This window comes from Hemitrygon akajei, chromosome 19 (genome assembly GCF_048418815.1).
Source record: "Hemitrygon akajei chromosome 19, sHemAka1.3, whole genome shotgun sequence".
Lineage (NCBI taxonomy): Eukaryota > Metazoa > Chordata > Chondrichthyes > Myliobatiformes > Dasyatidae > Hemitrygon > Hemitrygon akajei.
The window spans coordinates 20,476,560-20,501,667 of record NC_133142.1 but is presented as its reverse complement, the minus strand read 5'-3'; the positions used below and the strand labels follow the sequence as shown (position 1 = coordinate 20,501,667).

General features: G+C 39.2%; 1 protein-coding gene across 1 annotated transcript; it reads left to right on the top strand.

Moving 5' to 3' along the window:
- Positions 1 to 9,487: 9,487 nt before the first annotated feature.
- Positions 9,488 to 25,108, top strand: selenok (selenoprotein K). The gene is made up of 5 exons (XM_073072209.1): positions 9,488 to 9,577; positions 12,848 to 12,938; positions 13,538 to 13,624; positions 15,369 to 15,455; positions 16,308 to 25,108. Exons 1-5 carry the CDS (start codon positions 9,559 to 9,561, stop codon positions 16,309 to 16,311), a joined length of 288 nt encoding a protein of 95 aa, XP_072928310.1. The 5' UTR covers positions 9,488 to 9,558; the 3' UTR covers positions 16,312 to 25,108.

Genomic DNA, 25,108 nt, shown 5'->3' with positions numbered 1-25,108 from the left:
TGACCCTTCAGCTCTGGGTCTCCTGAATGCACCTAACACCATCTGTCGCCTTTCGTTAGAGATGTTATACACCATGTAGGACAAGTCTGAATAATAATACAACCCCAGATCATGACGACACCACAATATGATTTACAGGAGACCAATAACATTCCTACTACAATCTTTGTTCTTCTATTGTTGTTGTATTAACACTCAGCTCAAGAAGTGTGGGTGCTGGTTCAGAAGAGCAACAGGAGAATTCAATGAAATATATTAACCATATGACCATATAACAATTACAGCACGGAAACAGGCCATCTCGGCCCTTCTAATCTTTGCCGAATGCTTACTCTCACCTAGTCCCACCGATCTGCTCTCAGCCCATAACCCTCCATTCCTTTCCTGTCCATATACCTATCCAATTTTACTTTAAATGACAATATCAAACCTGACTCTACCACTTCTACTGGAAGCTCATTCCACACAGTTACCACACTCTGAGTAAAGAAATTCCTCCCCATGTTATCCCTAAACTTTTGCCCCCGAACTCTCAACTCATGTCCTCCAGTTTGAATCTCCCCTACTCTCAATGGAAAAAGCCTATCAATGTCAACTCTATCTATCCCTCTCATAATTTTAAATACCTCTATCAAGTCCCCCCTCAACCTTCTACGCTCCAAAGAATAAAGACCTAACTTTTTCAACCTTTCTCTGTAACTTAGGTGCTGAAACCCAGGTATCATTCTAGTAAATCTCCTCTGTACTCTCTCTATTTTGTTGACATCTTTCCTATAATTCGGTGACCAGAACTGTACACAATACTCCAAATTTGGCCTTACCAATGCCTTGTACAATTTTAACATTACATCCCAACTCCTATACTCAATAAATTAGATCCTGGGAGTTTATGATAGGGTAGAGGAAAAGAAGTTTCCTTTTGCTGGAGAATCTAGAATTCAGTGTCATTTGAGGCCCTTCAATGGCCACAACTGACCATGGATATTGCGTCCTAGCTATCTATGTGATACGCAAACAAGTACACAAGATGGGGCAGTAGTTATAGAGAGCAAGCCTATGCAGCAGGCTTCCCCTCTCCATAAATCCAAAGGAACAGCAGAGACTGATACAGTTTGGCCCCAGCAGTATCACAGGAAATGCCAGTCAGTGTTGAAGTCAACTTAGGATTGCCTTGGGCACTCCAGCTCTGGATTTTTCCTCAGGGGTTACTCCCAAAACCTTCCCCATGAGTGGGTATAGCCACAAGGCAGCGGGGGTTTGAGATCAGAGTTCTCCTTCCGAGGAAGCTGAAGCTAGATGAACTGCCAACCATGACTGATGGGCTCCATCTGCCTGAAACGACTGGCTTTAAGGTGCCAGTAATCCACCTTTGCCACTTCTTCTATCCATAGAAACGGTTCTGCCAGGCTTAGTAGCTAAGCCACACATGAAGGCCAGGAGCTGTGTTATCAGATGCTATTTGAGAAGCACACCATTGGGAACATTTAATAGCTAGTGGGAGCTTATCTCCACTACAACCCCTGGTTATGCCAACCTTAAGGAACCACTACTTTAAAAATAAAAAGGGAAAAACAATAACAGAATGCAGCATATAGTGTTACAGTCGCAGTGAAAGTGCAGTGCTGGGAGACAATAAGATGCAAGGTCACAATAAGGTAGATTGCTCGTGGTCACGAGTCTATTTTATCATCCAAAAGGTCCTTTCAATAGTCTTATAACAGTGCAATAGAAGCTGTCCTCGAAGCTGGTGTTAAGTGCTTTCAGGGTTTTTTAAACCTTCTGCCCTATAGAAGGAGGGAGAAGTGAGAATGCTCAGGGTGGGTGGGTCTTTGATTATGTTGGCTGTTTTAATGAGGCAACAAGAAATGCAGACAGAGACCAAGGGATTGGGGTTGGTTTTCCTCATGTGCTGGTCTTTGCCCCCTATTCTCTGCAGTTTCTTGCAGTGTCAGACACAGCAGTTATTATACCAAACTGTGATACATCCTGACAGCATGCTTTACATGGTGCATCTATAAAAGTTGAAGTTTTACTGAGTCATGCCAGATTTTTGAAGGAAGTAGAGGGACTGGTGTGCTTTTTTTGGCCATGGCATCTACATGGTTAGACCAGGACAAGCTATTAGTAATGCCTACTCCTAGGAACCTGAAGTTCTCAACCATTGCCACACCACTCTTTAAGAAGGGACGGAGGCAGAAGAAAGGAAATTACAGGCCAGTTAGTCTAACTTCAGTGGTTGGGGAGATGTTGGAGTCTATCATTAAAGATGTGGTTTTGGGGTATTTAGAGATATATGATAAAGTAAGCCAAAGTAAACATGGTTTCTTTAAGGAGAAAATTTTCCTCACAAATCCTTTGGAATTCTTTGAGGAAATAACAGACAGGATAGATAAAGGAGAGTCATTGGATGTTGTCTACTCGGATTTTCAGAAGGCCTTTCACAATGTGCTGCACATGATGCTGCTTAACAAGAGTCCATAGTATTACACGAAAGATACTAGCATCATTGGTAGGAGACAAAGAGACCTACTAGTTGGCTGCCACTAGTGGTGTTCCGCAGGGGTCGGTATTGAGGCCGCTCCTCTTCCTGATATATGTCAATGATTTGTATGATGGAATTGATGGCTTTGTGGCCAAGTTTGCAGATGTTACAATGATAGGTGGAGGAGCAGGTAGTGTTGTAGAAGAATGAGTGTGCAGAAGGACTGACACAGATTAGGAGAATGGGCAAAGAAGTGCCATATGCAATATAATATAGGGAAGTGTATGAAACGCACTTTGATAAAAGGAATAAAGGTGCAGTCTATTTTCTAAACAGGGAGAAAATTCAAAAATCAGAGGTGCAAGGGGACTTGGGAGTCCTCGAGCAGGATTCACTAAAGGTTAACTTGCAGGTTGAATCAGTGGTAAGGAAAGCAAATGCAATGTCAGCCTTTATTTAGAAAGAACTAGAATATAATGCTGAAGCTCTACAAGGCATTGATCAGACCACATTTAGAGCATTGTGAGTTGTTTTAGGCCTTTATCCAAGAAAAATTGTGCTGGCATTGGGGAGCATCCAGAGGGGGCTCATGGCAATGTTTTCAAGAATGAAAGGGTTAATGTATGAGGAGCGTTTGATGGTTCTGGGCTTGTTGTCATTGGAGAATGAGAGGGTATCTCATTGAAACCTATTGAATATTGAAAGGCACAGATAGAGTGGATGTTTCCTATGGTGGGTGAGTAGTGGACCAGAGGGAACAGCCACAGAATAGAGGAAAATCCATTTAGAACAGAGATGAGGAAGAACTTCTTTCGCCAGAGGGTGATGAATCTGTGGAATTCATTATCTTTGAGTATACTGTATTTAAAGTGGACATTGATAGGTTCTTGATTAGTCAGGGTATCAAAGTTTATGTGAAGAAGGCAGGAGAACAGGGTTGAGAGGGATAATAAATCAGTCATGATAGAAAGTGGAACAGCCTTGATGGGCTGAATGGCCTAATTCTGCTGTTCTATCTTATGGTCTTATTCCAGATGCCATCTCAGACTGAACAGCATAGCACCAAAACCAAATGTCAACTTAAATAGGGGCAATTACAATGGTATGAAGCTGGCTGGTTGTATAGGAGCAAATAGTCCTGAGTTCAAATCAAGCCGGCACCTTGCACACTTTCCATCTGTGCTGAGTTGAGCATTCAGCTAGCAACTCGACCTCGTAAACACAGTCAAATGTTACAGAAAGGGCAAAAATGCTGCCCGATGCACCACAAGGTGCAAAAAGGAACAACACAATGGTATGAAGGTGGAGTTGTCCAAGGCGGACTGGAAAAATAAGCTAAGAGTCCGGTTCACAGATGAACAGTGGCAGACATTCAATAATTTAGTCCTTAACACCCAGCAGGAATTTATCCTAAAGAGAAAGAGGGATTCCATGAAAAAAATGACAGATCAGTGGTTAACAATGGGGGTCAAGGATGGTGTTAAATCAAAAAATAGGAATATAGAAAGTGGCAAGTGCCAGGGCTCGATCAGAGGACTGGGAAGTTTTTAAGGATTTAGCAGTGAAAGACTGAAAAGCTCAAATGAAGGGAGAATATTCATCTCAGAGAAAACTTGTATGTAACAAAACAAACAGAAAGAATTTCTGTGGATATATTAGTGACAAGAGGTGGCAAAGGTAGATCTGCGACCCCTAGAGAATGAAGCTGGTGAAGGAAACAAAGAAATGGCAGATATGTTGAATCTTTTTTTTTGTATCAGTCTTCTCGGCAAAGGTACCTGTAAATGACCCTGCAAATAATAGATGGGCTCATTTCCAATGACAGGAAGAACATAGAACCTTACAGCACAGCATAGCACACGCCCTTTAGCGCATAATGCTGTGCCAACCCTTTAACTACAGTACTCTAGAATCAATCTAAATAGAACATGGAAAAAAGAGAAACTTGCAAAAAATAATCCCAATCACAAGGGATAAAATATTAGGGGAACACATTGGGCCAAAGGTAGATAAAACTAAATATAATCAAACCTTGTCAACATAGTTTTATGGAAGGAAAATCATGTTTGACAAATTCGTGCAAGCCCTTTAAGGATATTGATGGGGGAGGAGTGGGAACTGTAGGTGTAGTACATTTAGATTTTCAAAAAAACAATTGACAAGGTGCCATATTAGAGGATGTTGTATAAATTAAGAGCCCAACGTATTGGAGATGATTAAATTGACTGAAAACTGACTAAAGCATAGAAAGTGGAGATGAAATAAGGCAGGAAGGAGATAAGTAGTGGTGTATCCAAAGGATTGGTTCTTGGCCCTCAATTGTTTATGATTTACATTAAAGATCGGGAGGAAGGAACAAATATAAGGTTTCCAAATTTGCTGAAGATATGAAATTAGGTGGAAGGATGTGTTGTGTGAGGACATTGAGATTCTGTAGTGGGATACAGATTGAGTGACCGTGTGAAAATATGGCAATTTGAGTTCAATGTGGGAAGTATGAAGTCACGCACTTTGGTAAGAGGAATCAAAAGGCAGATTGCTATCTAAATGGAAAGATCACCAAAAATGTGATGGTCTTTGTATCTAAATGTTCTTGTGCATTATTAACAAAATACTTAAAGGCAAGTCTAACAAGTAGTTAGGGAGGCAAAAGACATTTTGACCTTTACTGCAGTGGCGTTGAAGGATAGAAAGCCTTTGTTATGATTGTACAGGGTGTTAGTGAGGCTGCACCAAAATAACGAATCAGGGTCAGAAACAGGTTTAATATCACCAGCATATGTCATGAAATCTGTTGTTATTGCAACAGGAGTACAATGCAATACATAATTATATATAAAATAGTTTGATTAAATAAGTAATGCAAAAAAAAAAGTAGTGAGGTAGTATTCCTGGGTTCTGTGTACAGTTTTGGACCCCTTACCTTAAAGAAGGATATCATAGTATTGAAGGCATTCAAAAAGAATTCAACAAACTAATTGCTGGAAGAGAGGAAGGTCCATGAAGAGAGGCTAGGCAGGTTGGATATGTATTTCTCAGAGTTTAGAAGAATGAGGGATGCCCTTATTTAAATGTATATGATCCTAAGTCAGCATGACATAGAACATAGAACATAGAATAATACAGCACAGTACAGGCCCTTTGGCCTATAATGTTGTGCCGACCCTTAAACCCTGCCTCCCATATAACCCCTCACCTTAAATTCCTCCATTTACCTGTCTAGTAGTCTCTTAAATTTCACTATTGTATCTGCCTCCACCACAGACTCAGGCAGTGCATTCCACGCACCAACCACTCTCTGAGTAAAAAACCTTCCTCTAATATCCCCCTTCAACTTCGCACCCCTTACCTTAAAGCCATGTCCTCTTGTATTGAGCAGTGGTGCCCTGGGAAAGAGGCACTGGCTGTCCACTCTATCTACTCCTCTTAATATCTTGTATACCTCTATCATGTCTCCTCTCATCTTCCTTCTCTCCAGAGAGTAAAGCCCTAGCTCCCTTAATCTCTGATCATAATGCATGCTCTCTAAACCAGGCAGCATCCTGGTAAATCTCCTCTGTACCCTTTCCAATGCTTCCACATCCTTCCTATAGTGAGGTGACCAGAATTAGACACAGTACTCCAAGTGTGGCCTAACCAGAGTTTTATAGAGCTGCATCATTACCTCGCAACTCTTAAACTCTATCCCTTGACTTACGAAAGCTAACACTCCATAAGCTTTCTTAACTATCCTATATACCTGTGAGGCAGGGACATGTACTCCCAGATCCCTCTGCTCCTCCACACTACCAAGTATCCTGCCATTTACTTTGTACTCTGCCTTGGAGTTTGTCCTTCCAAAGTGTACCACCTCACACTTCACCAGGTTGAACTCCATCTGCCACTTCTCAGCCCACTTCTACATCATATCAATGTCTCTCTGCAATCTTCGACAATCCTCAACACTATCCACAACACCACCAACCTTTGTGTTGTCTACAAACTTGCCAACCCACCCTTCTACCCCTACATCCAGGTCGTTAATAAAAATCACGAAAAATAGAAGTCCCAGAACCAATCCTTGTGGGACACCATTAGTCACAACCCTCCAATCCAAATGTACTCCCTCCACCACGATCCTCTGCTTTCGGCAGGCAAGCCAATTCTGAATCCACCTGGCCAAACTTCCCTGGATCCCATGTCTTCTGACTTTCTGAATAAGCCTACCGTGTGGAATAGCAGGTGTTGAGATGTCACTTGTGTTGAGAGTCACAAACAAGAGTACAAAGTTACAAAATAAAGTACCAGTCCTTTACAATTGAGATGCAAAGACATTTCTTAGATGGTAGCCAACCTCTGGAATTCTCTGAGCACCAAGTACAGTAGAGTTCTAGATCGTTATAGATATTTAACCTGAAGATAGAAAAAGATATTTAAAAATTGACTATATAGATGTATTGCCTGAGAAGAAATGTAGATCCTCTCCAATTTGTCTACTGACACAACAAATCCACAGTGGGTGCCATTTCATCAGCTCTTCACTCAACCCTGGAACATCTGGAGCACAGGTGCACTACAAGGCTCGTGCTTAGTCCCCTACTCTACTCACGTTACACTTATGACTGTGTTGCTAAGCACAGCTCCAATTCCATATTTAAGTTTGTTATGACTTCAAATTAGGCCGAATCAAAGATGGTGATGAATCAGTATATAGGGTTGAGATTGGAAATTCAGTGAGTGGTGTCACCACAACAAATTGGACTCAATGTCAGGAAGACCAAGGAGCTGATTACTGACTTCAGGAAGAGGAAACTAGAGGTCCATGAGCCAGTCCTCATTGTGGGATCAGAGGTGGAGAGGGTCAACAACTTTAAATTCCTCGGTGTTACCATTTCAGAGGACTTGATTCTTGAACTTACATGGTATCTGCCCCTCGCCTCATGTAAGGGCAATTATGAAGAAAGCACTACAGCACATCTACATCCTTAGAAGTTTGAGAAAATTCAGCATTACATCTATAGTATAACTAACTTCTATAAATGAGTCATGGATACTATATTGACAGGCCCAGTATGGAAACACCAATGTCCCTGAACAGAAAATCCTGCAAAATGTACTGGATGTGTCCAGTGCATCAGAAGTAAATTGCTTCCCACTATTAAACACATCTACATGGAGCATTGTCACAGGAGAGAAGCATGCACCATCAGGGATCCCGCCACCCTGGTCATGCTTTCTTCTCATTGCTGCCATCAGGAAAAGATACAGGAGCCTCAGGGCTCACGCGACCAAGTTCAGGAACTGTTATTACGCCTCCATCATCAGGCTCCTGATCTCTGATCCAACTTCACTTGCTCTATCACTGAATTGTTCCCACAACCTATGAACTCACTTTCAAGGACTCTTCATCTTATGTTCTCAATATTTATTTATTTATTTTTAAATCTTTCTGTTTGTATTTGCACAGTTTATTGTCTTTTGCACACTAATCGTCCACTTTTTCATTGATTCTATTATGGATATTGGATTTATTGAGCATGCCCGCAAGAAAATTAATCTCAGGGTTGCATGTGGTGACATACATGTACTTGGATAATAAACTTACTTTGAACTTTATTGTGTAATAGGAGTAACTGGAGTTGAGACCATAATGGATTCACCATGATCATAGTTAATGGTGAGGCTAACTTGAAGAGCCGCGTAACTCACTCCTGCTTCTACTTTCTTGTGTTCTTTGGAGCTCTCTCCATCAAAGGGTATTTGAATATTTTGAATCAGAGCTAAATAGACTGTTCACAAGGGAATGTAAAGTACTCAAGTAGAGTGGAATGAGGAGTTAAAGTTACAATCAAATTGGCCATAATCTAATTAAATGTGGAACAGGCTGGGTGGGACTAAGAGAAATTGTCAGAGTAAATACTATAAGGCTATTTCCTCTGACTGGAGAAACTAGAGCAGAGGGAATAATTTCATATAAAGGATCTGGAATAAGACAAAAATCTTTCCTCAGACTTTCCTTTTGACTTTTTGGAAAACATTAATTTCATGAATATGGATGTCTTGATGCCAATTATAATCATAGTGGAACTTGATTTTGGGGCACTGTCAAAGTCAAGGTTGATGGTGGATTGGACCAGAACATAGATTGAAAATCCATCATAATCCCAGGATGGCAGAGGCATTGTGTGAAAAAAATTGACTGGTTGGTCAATATGATAATTTCAGTGCTGAACGATGCTTTGTAACTAGATTCAAATAAGCGCCAATGTGGAAGGATACAGAATTGGAAACTGGAATTGGTTTATTATTATCATCAGATATACCGTGATGAAGTGAAAAGCTTGTCCTCATACAGTTCATATAGATCAAATTATTGTCCCGTGCACTGAGGCAAGATCATAACGAGTTAGATCACGAGGTCAAGAGTTCATCCTATCACACTAGAGAAATAATTAAGTCTTAACAGTAAGGTGGAAGCTCTCCTTTAGCATGATGTTACATGCTTCCAGGTTTTGTATCTACTGCGCGATGAAAGAGGGAAGAAGGTCCGAAGCAGCAATGACAGGATAAATGTTGAGATATCACGTGAGAGCTTCGGGAGGAGTAGGTTGATTATACTGGCTGCTGATTACAGATACTTAAGACATATCTAACCGAAAGATAAATGAAAAATGCCGTATGTGCTCAGTAGATAAGACAGTATTTGTGCAGGACAAACTGAGTTAATTTTCCTGATGACAGATAACCGAATTGAAACGTTAACTCTGAAAGCCTGTCCACAGTCGGCACCTGACCCTCTGTGATTTTCCAGCAATTACTATCTGTCAATTTTTCAACATTTGGAATATTTTACTTTTAACACAAGAGAAAATGTTGGTTTTTACCCCACGATTTCTGAGTTAATCGGGAAAAGGACTGGTTTGTGACAGTTGACAAGAATCTTGCTTTAATCCACGCCTTGATCTTCACTGCAGCAGAGACGGAGTTACACCGGAAGTAGTATTTTCAAACATGGCTACGGTGAAAGCGCTCTATCGCCCTCTTCGTGAGCGGAAGGAAACGAAGAGAAACCGGATGCGACGACAGAAGGACGGAAAATGGTGTACGTGTCCAACGGTGAGAAGGAAATATCTTTGGAGTGGTGGAGGGATAGATGGGGATGGGGTTGTGTGTGTGTGTGTGTTTCGGATACCGGCTCGCGGTAATGGTCGGGGGTTAATGGAGTGTTGTGGATGTCAGTCGGTTGCTCAGTTTTTGCCTCAGAGACACCGTGTGGATGTTTCCTGCTTGAAGCAAAACACAACCAGGCGCTGTCAGTAGTCATAGTCACGGTACAGCCTCTTCCCTCGTCCCTGCGCACTCCTGCAACATCCACTGGGATTCGAGCTAAAATCTTTTATGTGGTAGGCGGGGTAATGGGGGCTAATTTAAAATGTACAACAACATTTAGGTAATGCCTAAATAGTAAGAATTTAAGATAAAACTATACAGCGTAATGTCAATTACTAGGGTAAGTTGACCAAAAATACTTAACTGCACTTTATTCGGCATTTTGTTATTATTTCACCGTGCACTGCCTCGATGCACTATGTAATGAATTACTCTGTATGAACAGTATACAACACAAGTTTTTTCACTACATCTCCGGTTGATGTAACAATAACAAACCAATTCGATTACAAGTTACAAGTTGATCAAGGGATCTATTAATTGGACCAAACATTACAAAGCTCAGTTCAACATTTGATCCTAAAGAAGAAAAAAACAATCAAAACTGAGTGTGTTCAGTGCTTGACAGATGCATAGTCAGTTAGCAAAGGCCTCGGTTCTAATCAGGACACTAAAGAATCACTGCCTGATGGGCAGGTTGAAACAAGAATATTGATGCCAGGAAGATGACTGTAGAGTCTAATGGGATCTAGGTACAAAGTTCAAGTTATAGGCGAGAACCCCATTTTTTAAAATGGTACTTTAAATACCTGCAGCTGCTGGCTCACTGGTGCTTGATCACAACAGAACCTGCAGCGACATAGTTAAATTTCTGCCACTGACAGCCAAATTAATGTTATTTGGGGTCATTTTCTATATTAATGATGAAAATTTTATTTTCATATCTGTGATTGTTCTAAAATAAACCAATTCTTATTAAAGAAATGGGTAAGTTAACTATACCAAATAATGTATAATCCTTAAGTATTTTATTATGATTTAAAAATAGCAATTTAGCACATTAAAACTTTGTAGAAGCAGTCCCAACACCGACCCCTGCAGAACACCACTAGTCACTGGCAGCCAACTAGAAAAGGATCCTTTTATTCCCACTCGCTGCTTCCTACCAATCAGCTAATGCTCCAACCATGTTAGTAAGTTTCCTATAATACCACGGGCTCTTGGTAAGTAGCCTCATATGTGGCACTTTGTCAAAGGCCTTCTGAAAGTCCAAATATACAACATTCATTGCATTCCCTTTATTTATCCTACTTGTAATCTCCTCAGAATTCCAACAGGTTCATCAGGTGAGATTTTCCCTTAAGGAAATCATGCTGACTTTGTACTATCTTGTCTTGTGTCACCAAGTACTCCATAACCTCATCCTTAACGATTGACTCCAACATCTTCCCAACCACTGAGGTCAGGCTAACTGGTCTGTCATTTCCTTTCTGCTGCTTTCCTCATTTTTAGAGTGGAGTGACTTGCAATTTTCCAGTCCTCTGGCACTATGCCAGAGTCCAATGATTTTTGAAAGATTGTTACTAATGCCTCGACAATCTCTACCGCTATATCTTTCAGAAGCCTGGGGTGCAGTTCCTCCGCTTTGGGTGACTTGTGTACCCTTAGGTCTTTCAGCTTTTTGAGCATCTTCTCCCTTGTAATAGTAACTGCACTCACTTCTCTTCCCTCACACCCTTCATACCTGGGACACCGTGAAGACTGTTGCAAAATTCTTATTTAGTTCATCTGCCATCTCCTTGTCCTCAGTTATTACTTCTCCGGCCTCATTTTCTAGTGGTCCTATATCAACTCTCATCTCACGTATTTGTTTCATACTTGATAAAGCTTTTACGTCCACTTTGACATTGTTTGCTAGCTTGCTTTCATATTTCATCTTTTCCCTCTTAATGATTCTTTTAGTTGCTCTCTGAAGTTTTTTTAAAAGCTTCCCAGTCCTCTATCTTCCCACTAATTTTTGCTTTGTTGTAGTCCTCTCTTTTGCTTTTACACTAGCTTTTAATTCTCTTGTCAGCCATGATTGTACTATTTTGCCATTTGAGTATTTCTTTGTTTTTGAAATACTTCTATCCTGCACTTTCTCATTTCCCCAGAAACTCACACTATTGCTGCTCTGCTGTCATCCCTGCCAGCATCTCCTTCCAAGTTACTTTGGCCAACTCCTCTCTCATACCTCTGTAATTTCCTTTACTCCACTGAAATACTGCTATGTCAGACTTTCCTTTCTCCCCACCAATGTAACTTCTGCACTTTTCCTAAGGCCATGACTATCTTCTATTAAGTTATGATCTAACTTCCTTTGGTCCATTTCCCTTGAAAGCCATTTTAATTGCAGAGAGCTGGATTCAAAGGGCAGAAAAGCCGTCTGTGTAGTCACCTTTGTGCGACTCCGCCTTACATGCTTGTATCGATTTCAGTAGAAAAATATGTTAAAATGTTTTAAAAATAACAGATGTATTTGTATGCAGAACCCTGAACACCCACGCTCGGTCCGCCAGAGAAAGCAGGACCTCCCAGTGGCCACACATTTTAATTCCACATCCCATTCCCATTCTGATATGTCTATCCATGGCCTCCTCTACTGTCAAAATGAATCCAAACTCAGGTTGGAGGAACAACACCTTATATACCAGCTGTGTAGCCTCCAACCTGATGACATGAACATTGACTTCTCTAACTTCCGTAAATGCCCCTCCTCCCCTTCTTACCCCATCCCTGACATATTTAGTTGTTTGTTTTTTTTTCTCTCTCTGCCCATCACTCTGCCTGTTCTCCATCTCCCTCTGTTGCTTCCCCCCCTCCCCCTTTCTTTCTCCCGAGGCCTCCCGTCCCATGATCCTTTCCCTTCTCCAACTCTGTATCACTTTTGCCGATCACCTTTCCAGCTCTTAGCTTCATCCCACCCCCTCCGGTCTTCTATCATTTCGCATTTCCCCTTCCCCCCACTACTTTCAAATCTCTTACTATCTTTCCTTTCGGTTAGTCCTGACAAAGGGTCTCGGCCCGAAACGTCGACAGCGCTTCTCCCTATAGATGCTGCCTGGCCTGCGGTGTTTACCAGCATTTTGTGTGTGTAAATGTTCACTGGAATGTTTCTTCATTGCATTATCGTATACTGACAGCAGTGTATAAACACTGTATTGCATTCTTTTACAGGACAAGTTGTGGATAACAGGAGTCAAGCACCATGGAGCTTATCATCAATTACTCAGTTTTTCTGGGGAATAGTGGAATTTATTGCATTTTTGTAAGTATCAATGTGTACTACTAAGAAGGGAAAATCTGCAGATGCTGGAAATCCGAGTAACACATAAAATGCTGGAGGAGCTCAGCAAGCCAGGCAGCATCTATGGAAAAAAGTGCAGTTGACATTTCAGGCTGAAACCCTTTGGCAGAACTGGAGAAAAAAAGCTGAGGAGTAGATTTAAAAGGTGGAGGCAGGGGGAGAGAGGTGAAACCTGGAGAGGGAGGGATGAAGTAAAGAGCTGAGAAGTTGATTGTCTCCCTTACCTCCCTCTGGTGCTCCTCCCCCCTCTTTCTTTTTTCCATGGCCTTGCTCTTTCACCAACTTGCCACTCTTTATATCATACCTCCCTCTCCAGGTTTCACCAATCACCTAGTGTTTCTCTCTCCCCCCCCTCCCTCCATGTTTTAAATCTACTCCTCAGCTCTTTTTCTCCAGTCCTGCCAAAGGGCTTCGGCCCAAATCGTCGACTGTACTTTTTTCTGTAGATGCTGCCTGGCCTGCTGAATTCCTCCAGTATTTTGTGTGTGTTGATGTGTACTACTTTTTCTTTCTTAAAAATGCAAAATCTCTGCTGAAAAATATTTTTGTATTACATTTAGCTTTCGAACATTGTTCAATCCATCTGGAACTGTCTACAAAACATCTGGAAGTCAGACGTCCTGGCGTAGACCAGACGATGGAAGAGGGTAATTCTAAGTTAAAATAGAGAATGTTCATTTTTTTAAATTTCATCGATCTCTTAAATCTGTCCTTACATGTACTTTACTGAAAATGGAAGTTGATAAGGAGTTTATTCCATGGCTCTGTGTGGCCTCTGATATATCAGCGAAGCTTTTTATTGCAAGGCAAAAGAAACTCAGAAGTTATCAGAGCAATGGTATTGAGAGCAATCAGTGGATTGATGGATTTTATTTTGGAGAACAGGAAAACTAACTGCAATATTTCCATTCGGGTGCTGGGAAAGTGAGCTCCAGTGCCCTGGCTGTTCAATATATCCAGGGTGGGCAATGATACAAAACTAGATTGGCAGTACAGGTTGTAAGGAAGAGCTTTGAGGTATCTAAAGTAAGTGAGCATGGGTGTGGCAGGCAGAATACATTGCAGGAAGACATAAAATTGTCCACTTTGATAGGAAAGGTTTTTTTTAAGGGTTCAGAGGAACCTGCATATCCTTGTACAGGAATTGTTGCATCTGCTTTGGACTTCACTACAGTTGGCCCTCCGTATCTACAGGTTCCGCATGCATGGATTCAACCAACCGCGGATTGGGAAAACTCGGAAGTTCTCTATCCAGCACTTGTTTGAGTATTGTTCGCTTCGCATCTTGTGTACAGACTTTTTTCTTGTCATTATTCCCTAAACAATACAGTATAACTACTATTTACATAGCATTTACATTGTATTAGGTATTATAAGTAATCTAGAGATGATTTAAAGTGTATGGGAGGATGTGCATAGGTTATATGCAAATGCTATGCCACTTATATAAGGGACTTGAGCATCCGCAGTGTTTTGGTACCAATCCCCTGTGGATAAGGAGGGCCAACTGTACCAGTACAAAAAATGCTTACCATGATAATAGAATTTTGATCTACCTGCATCTAGAATGCTGTGTCTGATATCCTTAATATTTGATATATTAGTGATGTCTGATCCTGAAGGCTGGCTATAACTGCAATAAAGCAGTGCACTGAAAGTTCAGCAGTTACTCTCTGGAGATAGGAAGGAGGTGGTGGCTGGGTCTTCCTGAGAGGGGGGAATGAAACACACTGGGCCTTCATGTTCTTTCGTTAAGAACAAGAGTTGTTTGTATTGAAACATTCAAAATTCTCATGGGGCTTGCAGATAGATAGAAAAATAATTTTACGGGTATCCTGAGTCAGAGATCATAAACTCAAACTAAGGAGGTGTGTTATTCCAAACTGAGATGAAAGATTTCTTCAAGAGGTTTGAAAAGACTGAGATACTGAATCTATTTAAGATAATTGTGGATATTATGGAAATGTGGTTAGTATAGAAAAGTAAAGATCAGATATAATCTTGTTAAATGGTGAAGCAAAATGAGGGACCAAATAGTTCTCTCCTTTATTTCCAGTACAAAATTTGCATTTGTTAAATACTGGTTTCAGGAACCCTTAATAACATTTCTTCCTGTCCGAAAGCTTTCAAGCAAGTATTAAAATGATGCAGTAAATGTCACTCATAATTTACTTTCTTCTGTCAGTATACTGCTTGAAATAGATTAAAGTTGAGGATGGAAGTTGGAATAAACATTTGTGTTTAAGTAAAAGGAACCTTAAATACACTGACATAAATAAATTTTAATATTTTAGGTTGTTAGAAGTTGTGCAGTATGATTTCAGATTATGTATTGATACTGTATCCTATTATTTCTATCTTCATTTTGTAAAACAATTAATTTTTTTAAAGGCCACCTGGAGCTCCACGGAGAAGAATGGGTCGAATAAATCATGGAGGAGGTCCAGCACCACCTCCAATGTCTGGAGGATGAGGAAGGTACGCAAGTGGTGTTTGCAAACAAGAATTTGTTGGTATTGGGTTATTCCATGGCTGCAAGGTGTACCATTACTGAAAATAATGATTACTTCATTAGCAACTTCTGAATCAGTTATCTTTGTCCTCCTGGGTGGGTTTAAGGAAACAAGTTTTAAGGAAACATTTTGTCATGATTTGTAAATATCCCTTCAACAATATGGGTCATTATCTGGAACTTACTAGCACAGGAGAATTGTTGAATTACTGCAGATATTGAAGATATTGCAGATATTGGCTGCTTTACTGCCAGCACCACAATGGCATTTAGGGATGGACAGATTTTAGCTCTACCAGTATCACTCACATATAACAAACAAATTAAAAGTATTAAGATTACAAACTTTGTTTTTAACTTGCTCTTCTTTACTCTGTTTTCTGTCTTGTGCAATATTTGATAGTCATGCATTATGGCAGGCTTAAGCAGACTGTAAATCAATGTTTTGTTACACACAAGCAAAAAGATAATTAAATCATCAGAGCCAGTATCACAAATGGTCATTGTCCTTATTCCATGTGAGTGCTTATGGTATTTATTTTGCAATCTTTTAAGAGGTGCTCATTTGCTTATTAACTTGTACTCAACCATCAACTTGTAGGTGTTGGTTTGTAGTATAGTCAGTTAAATAGTTGTATTTAAGATTTATCTTTACACTTTGTTCTGCTTATTAATGTGACTGAACTGTGGAAATTCAAGGCCTAAACCACTGTTCAGTAGCAGTATGAGAATCTTGGTGTTCAATAATTATACAATGGAATAGGTCTTTGAAAGAATTTAGGGGTAAAAAGTGACATTTTTGTAAAACCTCTTTACAGGTAAATGCCTGCTTTCCAAAGCAGGCACCAGCTCATGCATTCATCGTGATGTGAGAAGATTGGAAAAAACTGGAATGGTCAAGTTTTACTAATATGAAGGGGTGAATGCACTTGTCCATGCAGAAGTTTTGCCCTCTGTTAAAACGCAGCGGATAATGATGTTTTACCAGGAACACCTGAATTCAAAGGTTCTGGTACAATGGAAATGCAACTGCATGGTATCTCAGAAAAAGGATTTCTTTTCACGTATTTTCAGACTTCTATTTGAATTATCTTATATTGAACTGAACTGCTGTTCTTCGTCTTTCCATTAATAAAGTATTTAAAGTGTTGGCCTACAATAGTGTGCTAAAAGTTAATAATACATTAATATTTTTATTAGCTACACTTGTGAAACCTTACTGTTATGCTCAATAGCCTCCCTAAAGAAAAGGCAGAGGAAATTCCCATAAGTAAAGTAGAACTACCTAACAATTGATGTAGTTTAACAAAAAATAAACACCAGACTATACGTGTGTGTGTGAGTGCGCACGCGTGTACGTACGTGTATATAGGAGATACAATTGAAACACACATGCACTTACTATACATCACTTCTAGGACCACCAATTCTTATAATGCACTGGCACCATACACATGTCTGTTGGTATTTCACAGGCAGTAATGCAAGCCGTTTGTCCCATAAGAACAGAAGAAATTATGAACAGGAATAGGCCACCAGGTACCTCAAGCCTGCCCTGTTAGTCATTATATTAATGGCTTTTCTATGCTACCTTCAACTCCCCTATTGTGACAGTTCCCTAATGTTATTTATCTGTGTAAAATATGTTTAATGAACTGCTTCCACCATCCTCTAGCCGATAATTCCGAAGATTCACTATCCTGAGGAAAGAAATTTCTATCTACCTCAATTTTAAATGACCAGCTCCTTGTTTGCCGCTCCCCCACTAATGGAAACATCTCAACAGCTCCCCAATGAAATTCTCTCATCTTTGAATAAGATGGCGCCTCAAATCTCAAAGAATACAGACCTAAACTGTCCAATGTCTCTGGACTGAATATCCCAGGAATTAGCCTAATGAATCTCCTTCAGATTTCTTCCAGTATTACTATATCCTTTCTCAAAATAACTGTACAATATTCCAGGAGTGGCTTCATCTACGTCTTGTACAACTTAAAGCCCAACTCTGCTATTTAACTTATATACTGATTAGGCCTACTTGCAAAAATTTAGATTCATGTACACTAGAACAGATATATTTCTGAACATTACACTTTTGCACTCTGCCTTTTCAATAATGACCTGCTTTTTGATTTCTATTACCAAAGTCCTTGACCTCCCAATTCCCACATTAAACAGCATTTGCCAGTTATTTCTGTAACCTATTGCTCAGTCAGTGTCCTCATCACAACATGTCCATAAGACCTGGGAGCAGAATTAGGCCATTCCATCATGGTTGATGTATTATGCCTCTCAATCCCATTTTCCTGCCTTGTCCCTGTAATCTCTGATGCCCTGATTATTCAAAAACCGATCAACCTCAAGTCTTAAGTATAGACAGTGGGTGCAGGAGTAGGCCATTCGGCCCAATGACTTGACCTGAACAGCATCTGTGGCAAAGAATTCTACAGATTCACCACCCTATGGCTAAATAATTTTTTGTCATCTGTTCTAAATGGATATCTCTCAATTCTGAGGCTGTGTCCTCTGGTCCTAGTCTCATCCACTATAGGAAAAATCCTCTCCACGTATACTCTATCCGGACCCTTAAATATTTGATAGGTTTAAATGAGATTTTCCTTCCCACCCCCCAGCAATGTTCTAAACTCCAAGTACATGCCCAGAGCCATCAAATATTCCTCATACATTAACCCTTTCATTCCTGGGATCATGCTCATGAACCTCCTCTGGACTCTCTCCAATGCCAGCACATACTTTTTTAGATAATGGGCCCAAAACTGCACACAATACTCTTAGTTCAGTCTGACCAATGCCTTATAAAGGTTCAGTATTATCCCTGCTTTTGTATTCTAGTCCTCTCAAAATAAATGCTAACATTGCATTTGCCTTCCTTACCACCACATCAACCTGCAAGTTAGCCTTTAGGGAATCCTGCATGAGGACTCCCAAGTCTCGCTGCACCTCTGAGTTTTGAATTTCTCCATTTAGAAAATAGTATGGGCCTTTATTCCTTATGTCAAAGCGCATGACCATGCACTTCGCTACATTATATTCCATCTGCCACTTCTTTGCCCATTCCCCCAATCTGTCTAAATCCTGCAGACGCACTGCTTTCTCAGAACTGCCTGCCTCTCCTCTTAGCGTCGTATCGTCTGCAAACTTGGCCATAAAGTCATCAATTTCCTTCATCAAAATCATTGGCATACAGCGTGAAAAGAAGTGCTCCCAACACAAACCCCAGCAGCACACCACCAGTCACCAACGCCCAACCAGAAAAGGACCGCATACTTTAAATTAGCCCAGAATAGGCTGTTCCGACCCTTGAGCCACACCACCCAGCGACCCCCAATTTAACCCGAGCCTTACAAGGGACAATTTACAATGACCAATTAACTTACCAACCAGTACATCTTTGGACTATGAGAGGAAACCCACGCAGTCAAGGGGAGAACATACAAATTCCTTACAAGCAGCAGCGGGAATTGAACCCGGGTCACTGGTACTGTAAAGTGTTGTGCCAACCACTATACTACCACACTAGTTCTGGTATTGTTTGAACAAGCTATTTGAATATCAACTGTTCATTGACTGACTTGTCATTATTTTCCCAGTCCACCTTAGACAAATCCACCTTCATACCATTCTAATTTCCCTTATCTAAATTAAAAATTAAAGTTTTGGTTCTTGGTGTCCTCCCTCAGGTTGCATTTAACTATTATTACTGTTGTGGTCATTACTTCCTAGCAGTGGTTAATCTATTAGATCTCTTACTAATCCTTATTCACTGCACACGATCAAATATAAAGTAGCTTATTCCTGGGAAGATTTCATAACACACTGTTCAAGAAGGAATCCCTGACACTGTATACAAAATCTTCTTCCATGATGCTCTTGCCAGTATGGTTCATCCAAATAATAAAATTTCCCATGACAATTGCAATTCTTTTTCCCCCCATTTATGCTCTATCAAGAGGTTACATTTTGAGGGCTCAGAGTATTCCCAGCTGATTGTTCTTTCCTCTGCTATTCATGGGTTCAACCCAAACCAATTTTACATTATTATCCACTGCCTCTATATCACAACTCAACACACACAAAATACTGGAGGAATTCAACAGGCCAGACAGCATCTATGGAAAAAAGTATAGTTGATATTTCAGGCCAAGACCTTTTAGTAGGTTGCTTGGATTTCCAGCATCAGCAAATTTTCGCTTGTATGCAATGTCATAATTCAATTTAGTTTTGATACCTTCCTTAATTAACAACAATATTGTGTCACCTTTTCCTTTAGTCTGTTATTTTAGAACACTGTATAGCCTGGAATATTGAGTATCCTTTTCTTGTGACTGCAACCAAGTCTCTGCAAAAGCTTTTAGATCATACTGTCAGCTATCTTACTGCAAATCTGCTTGTATTCAAATAAAAACCATTAAGCTGACTTTAAACCAACTGGATTTGCTTTGTGCTGCATGCTTTGTTTACATTTTCTGCCCAGTGTACCACACTTTGTCAGTTCCCCACTTGTCATTGTGCTCTCATTTCCACTAGATTTATTAAGCGTCCCATTTTGGAGCCCTCCCACCTTACTATTACAATGAAATAAGCTTTCACACACTCTATCATCCATATACAGTGCCTATAAGAAGTATTCACCCCCTGCCCGGAAGTTTTCATGTTTTATTGTTTTACAATATTGAATCACAGTGGATTTCATTTGGCTTTTTTGGAACTGATCAACAGAAAGGACTCTTCCACGTTAAAGTGAAAGCAAATTTCTACAAATTGGTATAAGTTTATTACAATTATAGGGTTTTAGTTGGTCTCTCCTTGGACTTGGTGTGATTTTCTTAAATAGATGATTTAAATTAATGTTTTCCTGTGGACTTAGATTTCATTTGTGTAATTTAGTTTACTTTTGAATAACTAACTATAGAGAACTACAACTGGTCTTAATTTATTTGGGAGGCTTAGAGTTTTTTATTGAAGGTCTCCCTGTCAATTTACTATACAAAACCTGCCTTTTTTTAAAACGGCTGATATGTACTCTCTTTAAATATAGAATTTCCCCCTTTTTTCCCCTCAATTTTTCATAGTTTCTCGCGGGTAGATTAGTTCTTGATTATTATTTTATATTAAGTTTTATATTATTTCTGATGAAGTTGTTCCCATTTGTAATTTTGATTTGTAGTGCATAAATTAGTTAGTATCTGCTATATTATTTACATGGAGCTTATGTTAATGTTATGGAACTGGAAGTTGGTTTTTGGGGTGTCCTATTTTTTGTCGAGCTAGCTACTTTTCTGGGTAGCCATCTAGTTTTGGGTTGTGAGGGTGGGGTGGATTCTCCAGTACTAACACTATCCATTGCTTTTTTTGTTTTTCCTTGTTATCAAGGACATGTTTATGTCCTGATTTTATTGATTTATGTTTATACTTTTGCTTCCAAACTGTTATTGCAATGTCTGATCTTATATATGCCTACTGCCTTTTACGTTTTAACAATTGATAGTGGTTAGACCATTGAAATTTGTGAGCTGGAATTAAAGGAATTGAATCATCCTGTTAAAAGAAGAAAGGTCTTCTCCCATATTAAGCAACTTAAAGCTGACATTGCTTTCCTCCAAGAAACTCATATTCGTAGTTTCGATAATTCTCGGCTTATGTCAAAGTGGGTGGGTCAACATTTTCATTCATCCTTCCCGGCCAAAGCTGGGGGGGGAGTTTCCATTCTTATCAACTCAAATGTTCTTTTTGAACTCCATAGTAAGATATCTGACACAAATGGCTGTTTTATTATTGTTTCTGGCAAATTATATAATACTAAGGTAGTACTAGCTAACCTGTATGCTCCCAATTCTGACAATGTTAATTTTTTTGAACGCTTTTTTTCCTCATTACCAGATCTGAACCTATATTCTCTTATATTGGGTGGTGACTTTAACTGCTGGTTAGACCCAACATTGGATCGATCGTCCCCTGTTACTAGATTACCTACTAAATCTGCTTTAGCTATTCTCTCTTTTCTTTCTAACTATGGTATCTCTGATATATGGCGTTTCCTTCATCCTACTGAGAGAGATTATTCCTTTTTTTCACATGTTCATCATACCTTTACTAGAATTGACTATTTCTTAATTGATAATCAACTTATTTCATTTGTTCATTCTTGTGACTATCAGAGTATACTGATCTCTGATCATGCCCCAGTCACTTTGTCTCTAAATTTTCCAGGTCTCCGTCAAAGGAATAAACATTGGCGCTTTAACCCAACTTTATTATCAGATGATGATTTTGTAAAATTTATTAAGGACCAGATAACTTTTTTCCTAAACACTAATACATCATCTGAAATTTCATCCCAGATTGTCTGGGATGCTATGAAAGCATATTTGAGGGGTCAAACAATTTCATATACAGCGAATCTTAATAGAAAGTCCCGTTCAGAGTGATTAGACCTGATTAATCAGATTAAAGAATTAGATCAATTATATGCTCAGACTAAAAACCCCGAATTATATAAGAAGTGTGTAGAACTCCAAACTAAATTTGACCTTCTCTCTACTCAACCAATTGAACGTCAACTTCTTGAAAGTAAGAGTCGCTTTTATATTCATGGTGACAAATCTGGCAAGTTTCTAGTTAATCAGTTGAGACGTTCTAAAGTTAAACAACATATTACAAAGATCTGGAAGGAGAACGGGGATATTACATCAAATCACTCAGAAATTAATGACTTATTTAAGAATTTTTATTCTCGGCTTTATTCCTCTGAATCCCTGAATGAGAATATTTCTGTTGACCTTTTTTTAAATAGCTTGAATATCCCTTCGATTTCATCTGATTCTAAAGCAAAACTTAATGAGCCTATATCATTAGAAGAAGTATCTTTTGCAATCTCTGCACTGTCATCAGGCAAATCTCCTGGTCCTGATGGGTTCCCCATAGAATTTTATAAATCATTCTCTTCACTTCTTTTACCTCAGTTACTCTCAGTACTATCTGATTTGTTTAATTATGGTAAATTGCCACCCTCATTTAATGAGGCATGTATTATCCTTTTACTCAAAAAGGGCAAAGATCCAACAGAGTGCTCCTCTTACAGGCAGATTTCTTTGCTTAATGTTGATGTTAAAATTTTGGCCAAAGTTTTGGCTCATAGATCAGAAACTTTTACCCTCTATCATTTCTGTTGATCAAACTGGTTTTATTAAAAATTGTCTTCCCTTTTTTAACATACGGCATTTATTTAATATTTTATACTCACCTTCAACTGGGACTCCTGAATGCGTTATTTCTCTCGATGCGGAGAAAGTGTTTGATCATATAGAGTGGAACTACCTCTTTGCGGTTTTAGAAAAATTTGACCTCGGTCAAAGTTTTATCTCTTGGATCAAATTACTATATCTATGTCCTACCGCCTCTGTTTTGACTAATTCTCAACAATCCCAGTTGTTTAACCTTAAACGTGGCACCCATCAAGGATGCCCCTTATGTCCCTTTCTTTTTGATTTGGCTGTAGAGCCTCTGGCGATTGCATTTCGAAGTTGTCCTGAATTGACGGGGATCTGGAGGGGGGGTGTTGAGCATAAAGTTTCTCTTTATGCTGATGATCTATTACTTTTTCTTTCAAATCCGTCCACATCCTTACCTCCAATGTTTTCACTTCTTGATCAATTTAGCCAGTTCTCTGGCTATAAACTTAATTTACATAACAGTAAACTTTTTCCAATTAATAAAGAAGCACAAGCATTAGTATTTCGCGACCTCCCCTTTAAAGTAGTTGATAATCAATTTACCTATCTTGGTATTACAAGGAATTTTAAGAATCTTTTTCGTGAAAATTTTGCCAATCTTTTGTACTCTACAAAACAGAGTTTGTCACAATGGTCACCTTTATCTATGTCCTTGGTAGGTCGTGTTAATGTTACTAAAATGTATGTTCTCCCTAAATTCTTATATTTATTTCAATCTATTCCAATTTTTATTTCTAAAACCTTCTTTGATTCCTTAGACTCTGTTATTTTGTCCTATCTGTGGAAGGGTAAGCATTCCAGAATTAACAAAACTTACCTTCAAAAATCTAAAAAAGAGGGCGGCATGGCCTTACCTAATTTTCATCTATACCACTGGGCAGCTAACATTCGTTGTCTTATCTTCTGGTCTTTTTTCCATAGCCAGTCTGACCGCCCTAAATGGGTAGCAATGGAGCTGAATTCCACTAAGGATCTATCTATCTCTGCACTTCTTGGATCTGCACTCCCTAGTAGTTTGCCTAGACTAATTGTTAATCCTCTTGTTAGACATACTCTGCGAATATGGGGCGAGTTTAGGAAATTTTATGGTTTCTATGGTTTTTCCCTTTCTAGTCCTATTTTACATAATCATCTTTTTCTACCTTCTATGCATGATTCAACATTTTATGATTGATATAGAAAGGACATTAGGTATTTTGAAGATCTTTTCATTGATAATCGCTTCGCATCTTTTCAACAGTTTTCTGCTAAGTTTAATCTACCTAATGCCCATTTCTTTAGATATCTCCAAATTAGACACTTCATTAATCCTTTATTACCCAACTTCCCTGAGATGCCCAAGAAATATGCTATGGACTTGTTTCTTTCTATTAATCCATTGTGTAAAGGCTTAATATATTTTATTCGTGATAAATTAGTATCCTTTGGATAAAATCAAAATGGCTTGGAAGCATGACTTAAATATCCCTTTATCTGATGAGGTTTGGGACTCGATTCTCAAGTCGGTTAACTCAACTTCTCTTTGTGCTCGCCACTGTCTTTTACAGTTTAAGATTGTTCATAGGGCTCATATGTCCAAATCTAAATTATCTCGATTTTATCTTAACATTAGTCCTCTTTGTGATAAATGCAAAAGTGGTGAGGCTTCTCTCATTCATATGTACTGGACCTGTCCTAGTCTAGAGAAATTTTGGAGGGATGTTTTCTTAACTTTATCCTGTATTCTGAATCGCCACTTAGAACCTAACCCTTTAATTGCTCTTTTTGGTTTCTTGGCTGAGACAGATATACGTTTGAGTTTGACTAAACGTCGAATATTATCTTTTGCTTCTCTCCTGGCTAGACGTCTAATTCTTCTTAGATGGAGAGATGTTGCCTCACCCACGCACGCTCAATGGCTTAACGATATTATGTCCTGTTTAGATCTTGAAAAAATTCATTACTCAATTCTTAATTCGGACATAAAGTTTCATAAGGTCTGGGGACCTTTTACTGAGTATTTTCATAACTTTCCTTTTGACTAAGTTTCTTTTTCAGTCCCTTGCTTTCAGCTTTTTTTTGGTAGTAGGCATTAGTATCTTCTGTTTTTAATTGTATTTACAGTTTTGGGGGTTTGAATGTTCTGATTTATATTTCCTACATTTTGCTCTGGATGGTCTGGAGTTTTTTTTTCTTGCGGGGGTGAGGGTGGATACTAACTTTACACGAGTTCAATTTGGGTGCTTTTTCAATTATTATATTCTGTATTATATTACCATTGTATGTTTATCTTGCACTGTATTAATTTCCTATTTCGTTCTTGGGGTTTTTTTTTGTAGTGTTGTAGAAAATGCATAAAAGATCAATAAAAAAGTTTATTACAATTA